This window comes from Mus musculus, chromosome 15, assembly GCF_000001635.26.
Source record: "Mus musculus strain C57BL/6J chromosome 15, GRCm38.p6 C57BL/6J".
Classification (NCBI taxonomy): Eukaryota; Metazoa; Chordata; class Mammalia; order Rodentia; family Muridae; genus Mus; species Mus musculus.
The window spans coordinates 96,360,849-96,376,893 of record NC_000081.6 but is presented as its reverse complement, the minus strand read 5'-3'; the positions used below and the strand labels follow the sequence as shown (position 1 = coordinate 96,376,893).

Sequence of the window (16,045 nt, the reverse complement as noted above, 5' to 3'; positions counted from 1 at the left end):
AATTGTGTGTGCGTGTGCGCGTGCGTGTGTGTGTGTGTGTGGGGGGGTGTGTCCGTGCGTGTGTGCGCGCGTGCGTGCATGTGCGCGCGCGTGCGTGAATGTGCGCGTGCGTGTGTGTGCGTGTAAGGCAGAGGACAACTTTGGGGAGTCAGCTCTCTTTTACCACCATGGGTTTCAGAAATGGTTTTATGTTCTGAGCCACCTTGCCAGCCCTGAATCGTCAGTGTGCCCTTCTTCAACAGGCCGTGTGACCTGGGCAGCCTCATTACTTTCCTTGAACCTTGGTTTTTTCCTTTTGTGAGTATAGGAGATACAGTGTGATGAAATGAAACCATACACGAGGCACCTAGAATCTCATTCCAATATACATGTTACTATTGCCATTATAATAGAGAAATCCAGAAGAAAAACACAGGTTTCGAGTTCAGAGGTAAGATGAACCTACTACACATGTGTTTCTCAACAGGTTACAACACATGGTCAAATCACTTCCTTAAAACAAGAGCTCTGAATAGAAAATTGTGAATTCAGTAACTGAGAAGAGAACCTTGCCAAGTATAAATCTCAAGAGTGAGAAATTACATCATACTAACATTTTAATTAAAGGAAGCACCCTAGTTTTCCTGATGTGGACACTACTGCCATTTAAATTGTGAGCTTTACTGACTGTCCAGTGTGTGTATAAAGGTGTGTTTGACTTTCACAAATGCCAAGATTTTTATCTTTTTGATGATTCTGAAAGTCTTACTAGGTCACCAAGAACTGAGAAACAATGCATCATGTGACAATTTAACCCCAAATATTAATAAGGGATATGGAAAGGATGACTGACGTTAACCTAAGCTGTGAATTAAGAATGAATAAAAAACATACTGATGCAATGTGAACATTTTAGGGTCCTAATTCAAACAAACTTAAATCAAAACACACTCTCTCTAAAAAGAAGCCCGCGGAACCTGGACTGTGAGCCGGTTAGGGAGCAGAAGCACTGCACACTGCCAAGCACGACCTGGTACTAAGAGTTTCATGCAGCCATTTAAAAGAAGTAAAAAGAAATGTAGTAAAATGAAATGTTTGCTGTCAAGGGAGGAACAGAGGAATCCTAAACCACAAAACAGGACTAGGATCTGAAGGCAGCTGGCTCTGGCTTTGCAGAAATATACATATATATCTTTAAATACTAAGTAAATTAATGTTTTAAGAATTAGATCTTAGGGGGTGGTGGAGTGATGTTCTTCCAGAAGACCAGGGTTCAACCTTGAGCGCCCAACTCCAGTCCCAGGAGATCCAATGCCCTTTTATGGCTTCCACGGGAATCAGGCAGGATCCAGGTACATAGACATACATGCAGGCAAAACACCCATACTCACAAAGTAGATAATAGTAATATTAATACTAAAAGGGCTATTGCACAAGAATGCAGACCTGGTTTCCTCTCATTTCCAGTAAACATGAAAGACCAGCCAGCCGCAGCCAGCCCTCAGACACGTATGTGAGAAGCTTCAGTAAATATTTGACGTGGTCAGCTCTTGAGGAATATTATGTTATCATTCAGTACTGAGACAAAATAGGGGCTTTTTTTCGGGGGGGAAGGGTAGTTTCAAGACAGGGTTTCTCTGTGTAGCCCTGGCTGTCCTGGAGCTCACTCTGTAGACCAGGCTGACCTCAGAACTCAGAAATCCGCCTGCATCTGCCTCCCAAGTGCCGGGATTAAAGGTGTGTGCCACCACCGCCCGGCGGGGCTTTTTCAAATTATGCTTTTTAAAATCAATGTGGGAAAAGCTTAGCTTGAACAACCAAGTAGCAAAATTAATACAACACAGAGAATGTAAAAAAATATTGTAATTTGCTTCATAAAATAAAATTAACAAAAATGTCCATGAATATGGCAGTTTTCTTTCTAGAAATAATACCCTTCACTTTATTAAACTATAATTTTGCTTCCTTTATTGTCTGCTCAAGAGAAAATTATGGCTATCAATTGTCGAAGCCATTGATAATACTTTGATATGACATTCTTAAATCCCTCCCAAATATTAGTATTAACCTTTGAGTAAGGCTAACATTGAAACAGGGTGGGCAGGAACTGAACACTGTGACAACTGGACTCTAGTGACTGCTGAAGCACACACACACACACACACACACAAATGCACACACACATGTGCACACACATACAGGACACGCACATGCGTGTGCATGACATATGTGTATATATAAGATATATAAAAAATGTATTTTGTGTTTCTATTTGGTTCCTCAGGATATCTCATACGTTCTTAAAATATTTCAAAATTAAAGAAGAGAAAATATGAAATCTGTAAATGTTTGGTCTGAAGCACCTTATATAGGGGTTTCAGCGTCTATCAAGCTTTTTACTCTTATTAAATGTACGTATGTACAATAGGTTCACGTGGGCTTGTTTGCTTTGCTTCTAACAGACATTAACGCATGGAGAATGCAGAGGGTAGGCCATCTGGAAATAATGCTCTATGAGCTGCATTTGGAACTTGCAAATATTACAGATTTTAAAAGAACAGCTATAAATAACAGAACTCTGAAGCAGGTACAAGTTTAAAAATTCTCTTTACATTTGCTGTTAAACATCATATATAAATAATCAAAAATAAATTAAAAATGCTATTAAAAACACTCTATCTTGGACCCTGCAGACTACCACTCAAATAGTGAACAAAATGGCATTAAACCAAGGCCTCTAAATGCAACCAGAACTGTGGACGGAGCTAAAGAACCTGGGCAAGAAAGAGGGAGTGTCTCCCTAGAAGCAAGCTGACTCTAGCGAGCTACTTTCAGCCCTGACTCTGTTGGTGAAGTCTATCCCCTGTACCTAGCCCCTGTAGGGTCTTCTGCTCCTCTGTGGAGCTTAAGTAGACCTGCTCCATTACAGATGCCCAGCTGTGGCAGGCACCACTGTAACCACCACACAAAAGGAACCCAGTTGTAGCTGTAGGTTTGTTTTTGTTTTTTCCATTTTCGCATACCTCCTGCATATTTTACCTGTTTCCTCGCAACCAAGTATCAACTTTGGAGATACAAGATGGACATTAAGAATTGAACCAGGGGTTTATATAGGCAAAGCAAGCCAATCTACCACTCTGCTATATTCTCAGCTCAGAATGTAGGGTGGTTTGTTTTGTTTTGTTTTTAAATGAGCTGTGTTCTCAAAGAAAATTAGTGTCGGGCTAGTACATAATTTTTCAGATTGGTAACAAAATGTATACACAGGCCCAAGCCACCTCTGTATAACTAATGTATTTAGAGTTTTTGTGTTTGTGCCCTAAAAATCATTTATTAACACTAACATCTTATATGCAATAGTTCAAATAATTACAGTGTAAGATAAAAGACAAATTTCTAGAATTGTTCAGAGAAACTGGCTACAGTAGAAGAGCAAACTCATAAATGAAGAGCTGGCTTCAGATTGCAGCAGGCTCTAGTCTGGGCAGCACCTCCTAGACTATGACCCCGGCTGTGTTACTCAGCATCAGAGTCGCCCCCTGCAGCCCAGGGCTGATCAGTGAGGCTCCAGCGAAGAAGGCTTTCCCTGAGTCCTAGTGCCAGCTCCAGCTACCATCACTGTTCCTCGCCCCCAGCCCTGAGCTCTCCTCTGGATGCCACCCAAAAGCAAAATCAGGAACACACAGAATGAGGAGAAATGAAATAACTCCATAATATTAAAGTTCTTCTCCGATGTAGTTTGGTTCACTATCATTTTATTTAGATTTCTAACAGATTCCAAGAGGGAAATCAACCAGACAACCAAGATGAACTGCTAAGTTCACATGTAGTAAAAAATTAAAAATTGAACTTATTGAATGTCTACTTTGTACTCATCATTATATCATTTAAGGGAAAATGTCAAACTGTGGAAATAAACAGTGACTGGGCACTTCTACTTGGTACATACACAACATCCATTTTGGAAGGCAAAATTGCATATGCAGAACTCAAAGAGCCCTTACCTTGAATGCTAGAGCTGAAACAAGTCTCGTAAACAAAGAGCAGGAGAGCCCTGAGCACACATGACCTGACACACAGTTGCTTAAGGTGAGACAGAAGTCAACAGTTCATTTAGCCTTCATGTTTACAGATGCCACGTGAGTGACTTACCTGTGGGGCCACACTCTGCATGTAGGTCGGTGGATGCTGCTGCTTTTGCTGAGCAGCACTTTCTATTGCTACTTTCGCTACAGTGCTTGGGTCCGCTCCAGCTGGGACCGCAACCATGGTTGCACTGCAGCCAGCATTGTTGGGGTCGCTGATTGTAACAATTCTAACCCCTACTTTATTTGGGATTCCCGGGACAGTGTCCCTATCATTATCCTCTGCCGGCCTCTTTACAGTTTTGCACTCGGCTGTGCCGTTTGTAGACCGAGCATCAGATGATAGAGCAGAAGGGGTCACTCTAGGTCCTGAGTGGGGAACTGCTATGACTTGATGCCCCTGTATGACAGGGGCTGTAGAATGTGGTGAGACAACTACACTTGGGCGTTGCTGAGGCACATCTGAATTCAAACTTGAAGCTAGAGGTCCGTTAGGCAGGTCAGTACCACTCAACGGCGGTGTCGCCACACTCGGGGCTTCTTGCATACTGCTTGTGGACGGTGACCCACCCAGAGTTAACACAGGTCCATTAGAAACTCTTTCTAGTTGGTCACCTTTGGCAGTATCTTGCTGAGTGGCACCCGAAGTCCCTTGTGGTTCTACTGGAGATATCTCACCATTTCCTACATGATTAGAAGTTTTGTGATTTGGAATGTTTTTGCTTAAATGAGAACCATCTCCTTTATCAAAATCACAGATTCCATTGACGAGGGCTTTTTTCAGATCACCTTTGACATCCTGCATGTCTACTGGTTCTGAGTTCTGTTTTCCAGGCGCTCCATTCTCACCTAGTTCCAACGATGGCCCATTGCTGATTAGTGAGCACTGGCTCGTCTCACTCTGAAGTTTCCCTGAGTTTGAAGGAGGTAGACTTGAGTCACTATACTTTCTCCCATTTAAAAGACTTCCCACCTGGAGTTCACTCTCACTTGTATCCCCGTTGCTGGTGTTTGTGGTTCCTCGCCGACAGGAAGGATTCTCCATGACCTCAATCTTCCGTTCATGAACATGTAGACCTGTTGCTTCCTTTGCCTCCTCCTCCTTTTGGCAAATGATCTTGTCGCCTTTGAACGGGAGGGGAGCAGTGGTACACGCTGATTGTCCGGCTGGAAGCGTCTGCACCTGAAGTCCAGCGCTTGCCTGCGCTCCGCTCATGCTAAGACCGGCTGGCGCAATGAGCTGAGCAGCGTTTCCCTGACTCACAGTCGCAGTTGCAAAACTGGTATTTGGCACAACTGTTATAGTTACCTGGTTGCCAGAAGTCCCTTGGAAAATGGTTGCTGGGCTGTTTGAGATCAGCGGACCCGGCAATATTTGTAAGTTCGAAATGGGCACGGTTTGCACTCCCCCTGCGGGTGGCATTGCACTTTGGACCAACTGAACATTTTGCTGCCCAACCAATAGCTGCTGAGCCGGAGTTTGCCCCTGCACTCCAAAACCAGCTGCTTGGTTATTGGCCACCTGATAGACCACCTGAGGGCTAGGAGCTCTTGCATTGTTAGGGGGAGGAATCTGAGGGGCTGGGAGGATAAGCTTGCCCCCTGGGGTTGAAGGGCCCCGCTTTGGCAGCAGCAGCTGCTTGATGAGACTAGACTCGTTGGGAGCAGGCTGACCGACCCCAGCACTCGGTTGCTGCGGCTGAACTTGCACCTGGACCTGCTGCGGCTGCTGAACCTGGACCTGGACCTGCTGTGCTGGCGCTGCTGGTGAGTGCTGCTGCTGCTGCTGCCTCTTCACAGAGAGCATCTGACTGACAGTAGGAGGGGGTCCCTGTGACTGAAGGGTGGAAGAAGATGACATGGCAGTAGGGACTTGGTTATTAGTAGGCGGGACAGGTGATGGTGATGACGATGGAGTTATGTTTGGTTGTCCAGTTAGCTGAACCGTCTGACCGGCAGGGAGAGCTGCCGGGTTAGCGAGAACGATCTGGTGAATGGCTGGTGCGTACGCCTGGCCTTGCTGTGCTGGCTGGCTCACAATCACTACACTCTGCTGAGCAGGCTGCTGTGGTTGTTGAATAGGCTGCTGGACCACTGATGGTGAAACTTGCTGAGAAGGAAGTGGCTTGGGCGCAATGTTCTGGAATCCTACCCTGGAGGGCTGTGGGCTCGGGACACCAGCTATGGTAACCACCTGTCCTGTAGCTACCTGGAAATTCTGTACTGAAGTCGCTGAGACGATATTGGATGCAGAAGTTGTTACGTACTGTGGGGGTGCTATGATAACAGTGTCTTGTGGCTGGCTACCAGCTGCTGTCTGTTGAGATGAAGTGTGCATAGGCTGTGGTGATGTGGTGATTAACTGCTGACCCTGTGAGACGGTAGATGTACACGCTGGTATGCTCTGTACTCGTCCAAACATACGACTCTGCGGTACAGTCTGCTGGATTACTGTGACAGGAGTGCCTGAAGGGACCTGTCCGGGCACCACTGTGTGTAGTGGAGATGGCTGTGGCATCACAGAAGGATGGTGAAGTAATGTCTGAGAATTTACAACTGTAACAGGCTGTGGCCCTGCACTATGGTTCTGACCCACAGAATTCTGTGCAGGTGCTCCTCCAACAGAGATACTCACAGGAACTGCCGTCTGGGGCACAGAGTTCTGGATTACTGTTGCCTTAACGACTTCACAAGGAATTGGAGCTTTATTCTGAATGACAGTTACTGGAGAATTTTGTTGCTGGTGGGTATGAACTGAAGGATTTGGTGGAATTCTGGAAACAGTCTGTGCCACAGTATGAATGCCTTGTACCGGAAAAGACATTTGTGTTGCAGTCAAATTTGAAGATTGATTGGTGACAGGAGTCCTCTGAAAATGATTCCCTGCAGCCTGTGGTCCATGAGGGATTCCTGTAGATATGGGAAAAGGAAAGTGCCAGGTGAAATGACTGCAAGACACCGGATAGCGTATTATCTTATTCCATACAAAGGGACAGTGTAAGGAAACTAACGCCAAGAAAGACAAGACTTACAAGTACGAAGACAGCCATGAGAAACACTGTACAAAGTACAGAGCCAGGCTATGACTTCATAGACATAATACATACTTAACTTCTGGTTATACACTAGCAACATTTAAAAATTTAAAAACTTGGGTATGTGGTCATTTGCCTATAATCCTAGCTTTCAGGAGGATCCTAAGTTTGAAGCCAACATGAGTGGTATAGCCAAGACTTGCGTCTGAATAAAAATAAATATTAAAATTTAAAATGAATACCTGCAGGTGAAGGAGTTGGAGATAGATCAGCAACAGCATCAACACGGACAACAGGAGTGGAAATTGGCTGCTGCTGATAGTACATCTGGATGGGGAGCGGGAGAGCCCGCCGCTTCACTCCTATGACATGGATATGCGCCTGCCCACTGCTAGTGGAATCTTCTACCCTCTTCACTGTATGATTTGGAAAAACTGTTCTGTAAAATAACACATACTCAATTATGAAAACCAGCCTTCCAAGAACACCATCACTTCCAGTAATGCTTAGAGCCCTGCTGTTGCTACTTATGCACAGACCACCATGCTGCACAATGCTGCCTTTTGTAAAAGTGAAAAGCAAAATACAAGACTATTTCTATAATTAAAAAAACACATTATCAATTACTAATATTAAGTTTTAAGAATTCCATATATAACCAGTTTTAAAGCATTTATGAATTTAGCAGAGTATCAAAAAGTCTTATCTTCAGCCAGATACTTATTAAGTATTGGTATTCAAGACTTAAAAAGAACATCTTCAACATGACAGAGTCGATTGGAGGAAGGGAGAGTTTGGTTTCTTCCTTTTACTTCTGTGACAAATCTCCTCATGTGCCCACACAGTCACTTACAAATTGCCTTTAAGCTAAGCCTCCACTGCACTAATGCCAACACATGGGAATGGTCAAGTTAGCAGAGGTACAAAAACCACCAGTCTTGGGTTTTGTCTAGTATGCAAGAGCAACCAGCATAATGAGTTAGACTTTGAAGAGCTGTGCGAGTTACCTAAGACACTTATAAAACCCAGTTGATGTGAGGATGCCACCGCGAGCTAATTTACTGCAAGTTGAGAGGTACTCTGAATACATTTCTGCCCGAGAGACGGAACAGTCTGGATTTACTTCAAAATGAGCATTTAGCCTAAAAGAGAGAGAGAGAGGAATAAAGACATTATATACCACAGGAAGCCCTATGTTAAGCTGTATTAAAAGATAACCTGTTACACTGATGATTACTTCAACTAATCAAGTCTCAGCACCTCGTATGTCAGTATGAAAAATACACAGTAAGCTTTAGACAGATTCAATGAAACAGAACAATTATTTACCAGACTTATTATAGTATTATAAACAAACAAAAGCTACAGTCACGTCTCAGTGAGAGCAAGGGTGGTCTGTTAGCATCAAGTGTTGTCTCTCTGAGAAGCAGTGTTCCCAGTGGCTATCTGCTGGTGTACCTGTCTTGCAAAAACTCCTAATCATAGGCAACACAGTGGGCACCAAGGTCAAGGAAAGAGTGGAAAACACAACTCCATTTTATTTATTTATTTATTTGCCCTTGGATCAAATTCCCTCAGCCAAGAGTTACCGAATCTTCCCACTATGCCACCAAGCCATGACATGCTACATACCACCGCTCTCACTCAAAAACCCTCCATTTGTACTTCACAACAAGACAACACACACTTCTTAGCATTGCAAATTCTCTATTCAGAAGCCATGCAAAAGAGGCCACCTTGGTTATTGCTTCACAAATTTAATCACAGTAACAATGATAAAACAATTCCCTTTTCTCCCTGTCAGAAGTGGCTGGAGCACACTGGAATGTGAGGGAGTGTGAGCACACGCACATACTCATTTTCATGTGGTGGCGGTCTGTGCTCTTTCCAACTTTCACAATTCTCTATATAGTCTCAGAAGTCAAGAGTAGATAAAAATATCTCATTTAAGTTGCAATGCAGAGCAAATCCAACTAGGACTAGGAGAGACTCGAGGACAAAGGGCGGACATGGAAACGCAGAGGGGGTGAAGGCAAGCAAATCAGGACCTTAAAACCAGAGCTCGCACAGCAACCACAGGCGTCTGGGACGCTCTCCCAGAAACAAGGTCTGGAGAGAGCCGATCACAGAGCAGAGCGACAGGACTCGAGCTGGGGACAATGCTGCAGACTGCAGAGAAGGCCAACGGCTTTTCAGGTGGTCTCCTAAACACCATCTGCTCAGCTCCCCAGCTCTGCAGACGCTTTGCTCAGAGAGTGGCAGAGGTTTGACCACACAGTCTTCTCTGTCCAGGAGTTAATCTTCAGGGAGACATGCTGGCTCGTTTATCACTTGATTAAACTCCCCTCTCTAACCATAGAGAAGAAAGCTGAACTACCTTTGATAAAACATTTTGCTTTAAGGCAGGTGTGCTGCCGTTTGCCTGTAACATCTGTACTTGAGATGCTATGTTCTAGGCCAGCCTGGGCTACATAGCAAAGACAGAGCCTCAAGCACAAAGCCAAAAACCAAACAAAGAAAAAAATTTGCTTTAAACAGAAAAGATAATATTTAACAAAAAATTCCTGGTTTTACTTTCTGAACATCAGTTCAGTTCAGCCTTAACAAAATAATTTAAAAGACTTTGCAAGCTGACAAATATTTTCTATAAAGCAAAAGATAATTTTTTTTAACACAAATGTTATTCTAGAGGCATTAAATGGCATAATTTAATGACAGTTAGGGTGTTTTAATTTAGAAAACTTTGATGAATTCTTTTCTTTCAAATTCTGACTAATTGACACAACTCAGATCTACTTTTACTAAAACCTCAGGGTGACTGCTCAATTGGTTCTTTTAAGAACAACAGCTTTAAAGCCTTAACAGAAGTAAGCCACTTACCACTGACAAGCGAACTTCTCACTGTCTATTTCCACGATTCCTGGAGGGGGGGCAGCATGCTGTGCTACAACTGCTCTGGAAGCTGAAGAAGAAGGCAGGTTAGCCAGAGCGCTGAGGAAACACAGTAATGGCATGCTGCATTCATGGGCACTGAGTCACTTCTACACACGTAGAGGAGAACATGAGAATACACCAATGAGAGAAAGAAAGCAAGGTGACCATGCTCTATACCAGGCGCTATGTTTCAGAGTCTTCCAGTTTTGCTTAGACTCATAATAATTCAACAACAATAAATTAGATAATGTAGCTACTAACAATATAAACTATTTGTCCCATCTTTAGAAATTGATTAAATACTTTACATATTTATTATTTTCCCCAATTCTTTAGTGGGTAAGTACAGGTTAAAAAAAGCAAGGCATAAAGTGGTCAAAACAGCAGCTGACCTGCAGCACGCTGCAGACCTCCGTGAGAGCTCCTAGGTGCCAGCGTGCTTGCCTGACATTCACCCCCAGCACCACGAGCAATAAATAAACAAGTGGACAAACAGGTTAAGGTCACCAGTGTGACAAACCTCTGTCAGCTCGGTTACACAATGCACTGGAGGTAATAAATTCATTTCTAAGTTTAAAAGATGACCAGTAATTCTACAGAATTTCTATAGAAGATGGAACAAAAGCAGGATGATCCCCAAATTCGAGGTTTGCCTTGGCTTTATGAAAAGGACCTGCTCAAAACTAAACAAAGAAATTTTACTTAATATAAATAATAAAAATTAGCTTTATAAGGTTGTCACATTCAAGGCCTGTGCTCCAGCTCTAACACCAAAGCAACACCCCCACCCAGCTTTATCAGTGTGGTTTTAAGGCAGACATTCTCATGTATCAGAAGCAGTGCCCTGGAAGAAATCATGCTCAATACTGAATACTACTTCAGCTTTCCTAGCCCAGTTGATGCGATCAATAGCACCAGCATCTCACAGGAGCTGGTTCTAAATGGAAGTTCTCAGGTCCCACCTGAGTAGAAATCCAAAATATGGAACTCAGAAATCTGCATTGTTAAGTATGGCATCCGATGCCGCTGCCTCATTCCCAAGTCTCTGAATCACCACGCTAAGTAGCAAGGATGACTTATAATACCTTGTAAATACCTTTTCAGAAATAAAACCTGTCTTAAATGAAGCAACAAGTCAAGTATTTTATGATTCTTTGATTTTAACCAAAAGCAAGAAACGAAGAGAAGAGAAGAGAAGAGAAGAGAAGAGAAGAGAAGAGAAGAGAAGAGATAGCAGAGAGCTCTAGTTGCCAGATGAGCAATAGAAATAAGCTTGCTGTCTAGCAGCTGCGGTGCCAACACAGACAGAAGGCTTGGCTAATCTCCATCACAAACAAAACCAAGTCTTTGAATGGGAAAAGGACTGCAGGTGAGAGGGGTTGAAGGACTGGAGAGAGAGAGACGGGAGAAGGAAATAATGGCAGTACACTGTAGATATGGAGAAGGCTGCCATCAGCTAAGGAAAGACAGGCTGGGATTAATGGTGGTTCCATTCTAGCAATAAGTAGCATGTGCTCACACATATACCATATTAATGGTTCCTGGACACTAAAAATACTTCCAAGCACTTTGCTTTGTACTTAGTAATTGTTTAGAAGAGCCTATATTTATTCCTGTCTGGTGTACTACTTAGTACTAAAACTTGTAAAGATAAACCAAGATTTAAACACAAAGAAGCGTCCCAAAGTAAGGCTGCCCAGTGCTGGTGGAGAGATGAGGAAGGGTTTCAAGCATGAGTGTGTTACCTATGGGTAAACACTCTGTACGGCTGCTGGGGCGAGGATAAGCAAAGGAGGGCTTTACACAGTCTCACACACTGGTACGCATCTGTAGTGGTTATTCCTGATTGTCAACTTGACTGTATCTGGAATGAACTACAATCCAGAATTGGAAGGCTGGGAGATAGAAGTTTCTGGCCTGGATCTTGGTATGGAGATCTTGAGGCATAGTGGCTATGGATTCCAGAAGAATAAGACAGGGAGATCTCCGAGTTCAAGCTTATCTGGGATTAAAGGTGTGGTGGCACACACCTTTAATCTCGGCTATACCTTCTGCTGGAGACCAAATAAGGACGTTGGAAGAAGGGAGTGTCTCTGTCTGTCTCTGTCTCTCTCTCTTTCGCCTGCTTGCTGTGTGGGACTGAGCAAGCCAGTAAAGAACATCCCTCCATGGCCATGGCCTCTGCATCAGCTCCTGCTTCCTGACCTGCTTGGTTTCCAGTACTGACTTCCTTTGGTGATGAACAGCAGTATGGAAGTGTAAGCCGAATAAACCCTTTCCTCCCCAACTGCTTCTTGGTGCTGATGTCTGTGCAGGACCAGAGCCGTGACAGTTCAGCGTCCCCCTCGTTGGCAGGGCTGAGGCTGGAGCTGGGCATGTGCATGTCACGGATGTGACCACACCTACTTAACAATGCATTATGCCACAGGGATTCTAATAACTATAAAGAACATGGTGATATTTTTATAAGTCAGTTGACTCGCCATCAAGAAAGTATACTCTTTGCAAGCATTTAAATGGTGATGAAAATCAGATGCTGACCTCAAAGCAGACAAAAGTGTTCATAACGATGACAGAAACGACAGCAAGTTTAGAGATGATCAGCCCACGAGAGAGCAGAATCACACTGGGAAGGAAGGAACGGCCCACCTACAAAGAGTAACCAGCTCAACGTTCTCCAGCCTAAGTGACGAGCCCAGGGGTCAGTACTCGGCTGGACCTGCTAGACAGTGGGCACCAGAGCCTGTCAGGGTTAGGTTCATCTGCTGAGGTCAAGGAAACGCTAAGATGAAAGGTCATTCATAAGGCGAGAACAGCAAAGGGGCTCTTGCATATACCGTGACTCTGTGTGGGGTTAGCAGCTCTGCTACTCTTCTGTGTTAGGCAGCAGCTCTCCATACCCTCACTTAAGCTTCAGCCTCTCCCTTGAGGATAAAAAGACACTCTGTCCATGTAGCCTAGCTAAAACCAGAAGTATAAGCCTTCTTTAGCCAACTCTTCTGTAAAACATTACTTCTTGTACTGCACATTTGAACTTATCCTGAATACTGTCTTACACGCCCATAAGCATATAGGAAAAGGACACAGAGAACACTAACCTGGACCGGAGGCTATGTGGGTCTGGGTTTGGACCTGCTCTATGGCTTGCGGCCTAATCTCTGATAACACTTGGTGACTGGAGCTCGGATGCTCAATGAGCTTCACGGCAGCAAGTGCGTCAGGTCCAAACATCTGAGCGTCCATAGAGACCAGACACACCAGCACGTCTGAAAGCAAACAGGAGTGTTAGCTACTGTTACACAGAGCGGTTATAGCCAGGCTGGGAACATCAGCACGGTCTCTGAGGTAGAGACTACATGTCTCTATTTCTAAATGTTTCCAAAGCAATTCTGGCATGTGTTCAGATTTGGGGATTGTTGATATGAAAAGTGACCCTTTAATTTACCAATAACAATTCCACACTAAGTCTTCATTACCTTTGATTGTGGTATTTATATAAGAAAGGCATCACTTTAGCTTTTGAACAAAACGCTTCAGTGAGTGTACCTTAAACTAGCAAGACTATAGGGGTGACTTTTAAGGCTGTGCCACAGTAAAAACATGTAGAGCCAGAAGGTAGCACCTCAGACAGCTTCAGTCACTTAAGATGGGACACTGACCATCTGAGAAGAAACGTTCTGAAAGAGTCAGGCACAGTAGTGCCTCCAGCTTAGATCTGAAATATACCAAGAAATATGGAGAGGAACATGGACCACGGACAGCTACAAAATCATGTGTGTTACACAACAGATGTTTCTTATCTTTAAGGACTATACAAAGTTGTATGTCTGAGGGAGTAATGACTCTTTAATAGTAAACCAACATTTTCAGTACAGAATTAGTTTTCCCCAATAAAGAACATTTGGGCGGAAGCTGCAGCTCAGTTGGTACAGTGAGCTTATTTGGGATGCACAAAACCTGGGTTTGATCCCCAGCACTGAGCCAAACAGGTGGTTGCTCCCACCTGTGATCACAGCACTCAGGACACAGTGGGGCTGAGGGACTATCTTTGGATAAACAGTGAACGTGAGGCCAGGTTGGGCTACATAAGACCCTGTCACAAAAAAATGAAAGAAATTAAAACTGGAAAGCAAAGTGTATAAAGCGCTGATCATCTTACCTATGCTCTTCTCCACTTTCGCGATCTTTGTGCAGGCCACGTCCCCCATTTCAGTGAGCATGTACAGCACCTCCAGGGTTGAGGTCACCAGCAGCACATCGGGCAGAGTGAGGTGACAAATTATCTCTCTATAGGAATCTTGATCCACATATTCACAAATCAAAACACCGTTATCCTCTGCTTTGCAGAGATTTCCCAAAATTTCCATGCCTGCAAAAACAAACATTTTTGTGCTGGAAATAAATGATAGTTTGTTCACATGCAGTAACAAAATATTTGAGTTCTTACCCCTCATCTTTAAAAACCTATCCCTTGACATCAGGCATTTTGTAACAGTGTGAAACATCAGATGAGTGGTTCTGAAATCCACAGGGTCCAGTAAAAGCTGGAGGAAGGAAGGAAGGAAGGAAGGAGGGAGGACTCAGTCAGTGCACCATGCTTTTGCCCAAGCTCCCCACTTCAAATGTCAGAAAAACGAGCAACATTGTTGTGTCACTGGGATCAGTTACCACCGAACTTCAAGTATCATTCCAAATTGTTTTTCCATAAAAATAGGCTTCTGCCCCACCTTTCAGCTACAAATATATATATATATAACCATTTAAAATCTGGCAAATACAGGCAGGAACAGAATGCAACATTTTAAAATCATAGTAGCAAATTTTAAAATCAATGTGGATAAGAGAAAGGCGATGTTAAGGATCTGCCACGTGCTTACCTCAGCTGCGATATTCCCTAAGGTGTCCAGGCCTAGCTGCCTTAATGAAATAAAATGACTGTGTGCAGAGAGCAACAGGAAACGCAGACAGGTGCGATTAGCTGCCAAGAGCTTAACATTGCTCTCCTCAAAGGAGAGGTTCCGCAAGATCACTGCGATCTGCAGAACCCGCTGGCCTTCGATGTCATTAATGCCCAGCTTTCGAGGTGGATGAAATAAAGATTCCCAAATCCATTCTCCTGGTGTATCTTCTACAACAGAAAATACAAATTTCCCTTAGCTTGCTATTTCACTACTACTTTCACTTTAAGAGTGTGCATTAAAGTGACTTTCACTGACTTACCATGAGCCTTGTTTCTGTCAGAAATGAGATCTCGCACTTCATTGTCATCAACAATGTCTTTCCAAAACTGTAATGAGAAGTGACTTAAATGCTGATGAGTTAAAACAAATATTATATTACTTTGATAATCATACATTATATAAAAGTATAATATTTCTATGCTGTCTTTCTCAGTTCCTCTGAATATTGTTATAATCTATGGATTTAAAGCTTTCACATAATCACTCACTTTTCTCATAGCTTAACATAAAATTTGTATAGACCAAAGGTTCTTAATCTGGGTCCAAAGAACTCTGTAAGGTACTGTGGGAATTTGGATGGGGAGCTCTATGCCATCTTTATATTCATTACGTGAAGGGGAATCCAGAATCTCCTTAGCAGCCTCATCACCTGTGGTAGGTGTTGGAGCTCTAACCACAGTGAGCTCCACAGCACCCGTGCTGTGTTAGCCATAGCAATCACACACATGTTCAGACTCTTTTACAACTATGAGAACTATGCTTTATGCAGATCATATATGTAAACCATGGGAGGCACTGATTGCACCTATGAATTCCATATAATCACAGTGTCTCTCTGTACAGGAATTTCTGACACATAAGTGTATATTGGTGGGGTAGATGTTTAAGTTGCTTTCCATTACTGGCCGACTATCTTTGAACTGTAAGCAGAAAGTTAGGAGTCAAACCTACAAACTGTCCAAGTCTTTTTAAGGCTAAGAACAAAGCTTTTCCCTGCTGTATCTTACAAAACTCCAGTGTGTCAATGCCTGGGAGTGGAACTGAAGTGGGA

At 43.4% G+C, this 16,045-nt stretch overlaps 1 protein-coding gene across 1 annotated transcript in view; it reads right to left on the bottom strand.

Annotated features, from left to right (window-relative positions):
• Arid2 (AT rich interactive domain 2 (ARID, RFX-like)) overlaps window positions 1-16,045 on the bottom strand; it is a 117,942-nt gene that overhangs the window by 28,570 nt on the left and 73,327 nt on the right. The window contains exons 7-15 of the mRNA NM_175251.4: window positions 15,254-15,320; window positions 14,911-15,161; window positions 14,481-14,577; window positions 14,193-14,402; window positions 13,132-13,299; window positions 9,980-10,061; window positions 8,107-8,241; window positions 7,342-7,538; window positions 4,132-6,974 (exon numbers count right to left, since the gene is read on the bottom strand). Coding sequence (NP_780460.3) covers window positions 4,132-6,974; window positions 7,342-7,538; window positions 8,107-8,241; window positions 9,980-10,061; window positions 13,132-13,299; window positions 14,193-14,402; window positions 14,481-14,577; window positions 14,911-15,161; window positions 15,254-15,320 — 4,050 coding nt within the window. The remainder of the gene's footprint in view (window positions 1-4,131; window positions 6,975-7,341; window positions 7,539-8,106; window positions 8,242-9,979; window positions 10,062-13,131; window positions 13,300-14,192; window positions 14,403-14,480; window positions 14,578-14,910; window positions 15,162-15,253; window positions 15,321-16,045) is intronic.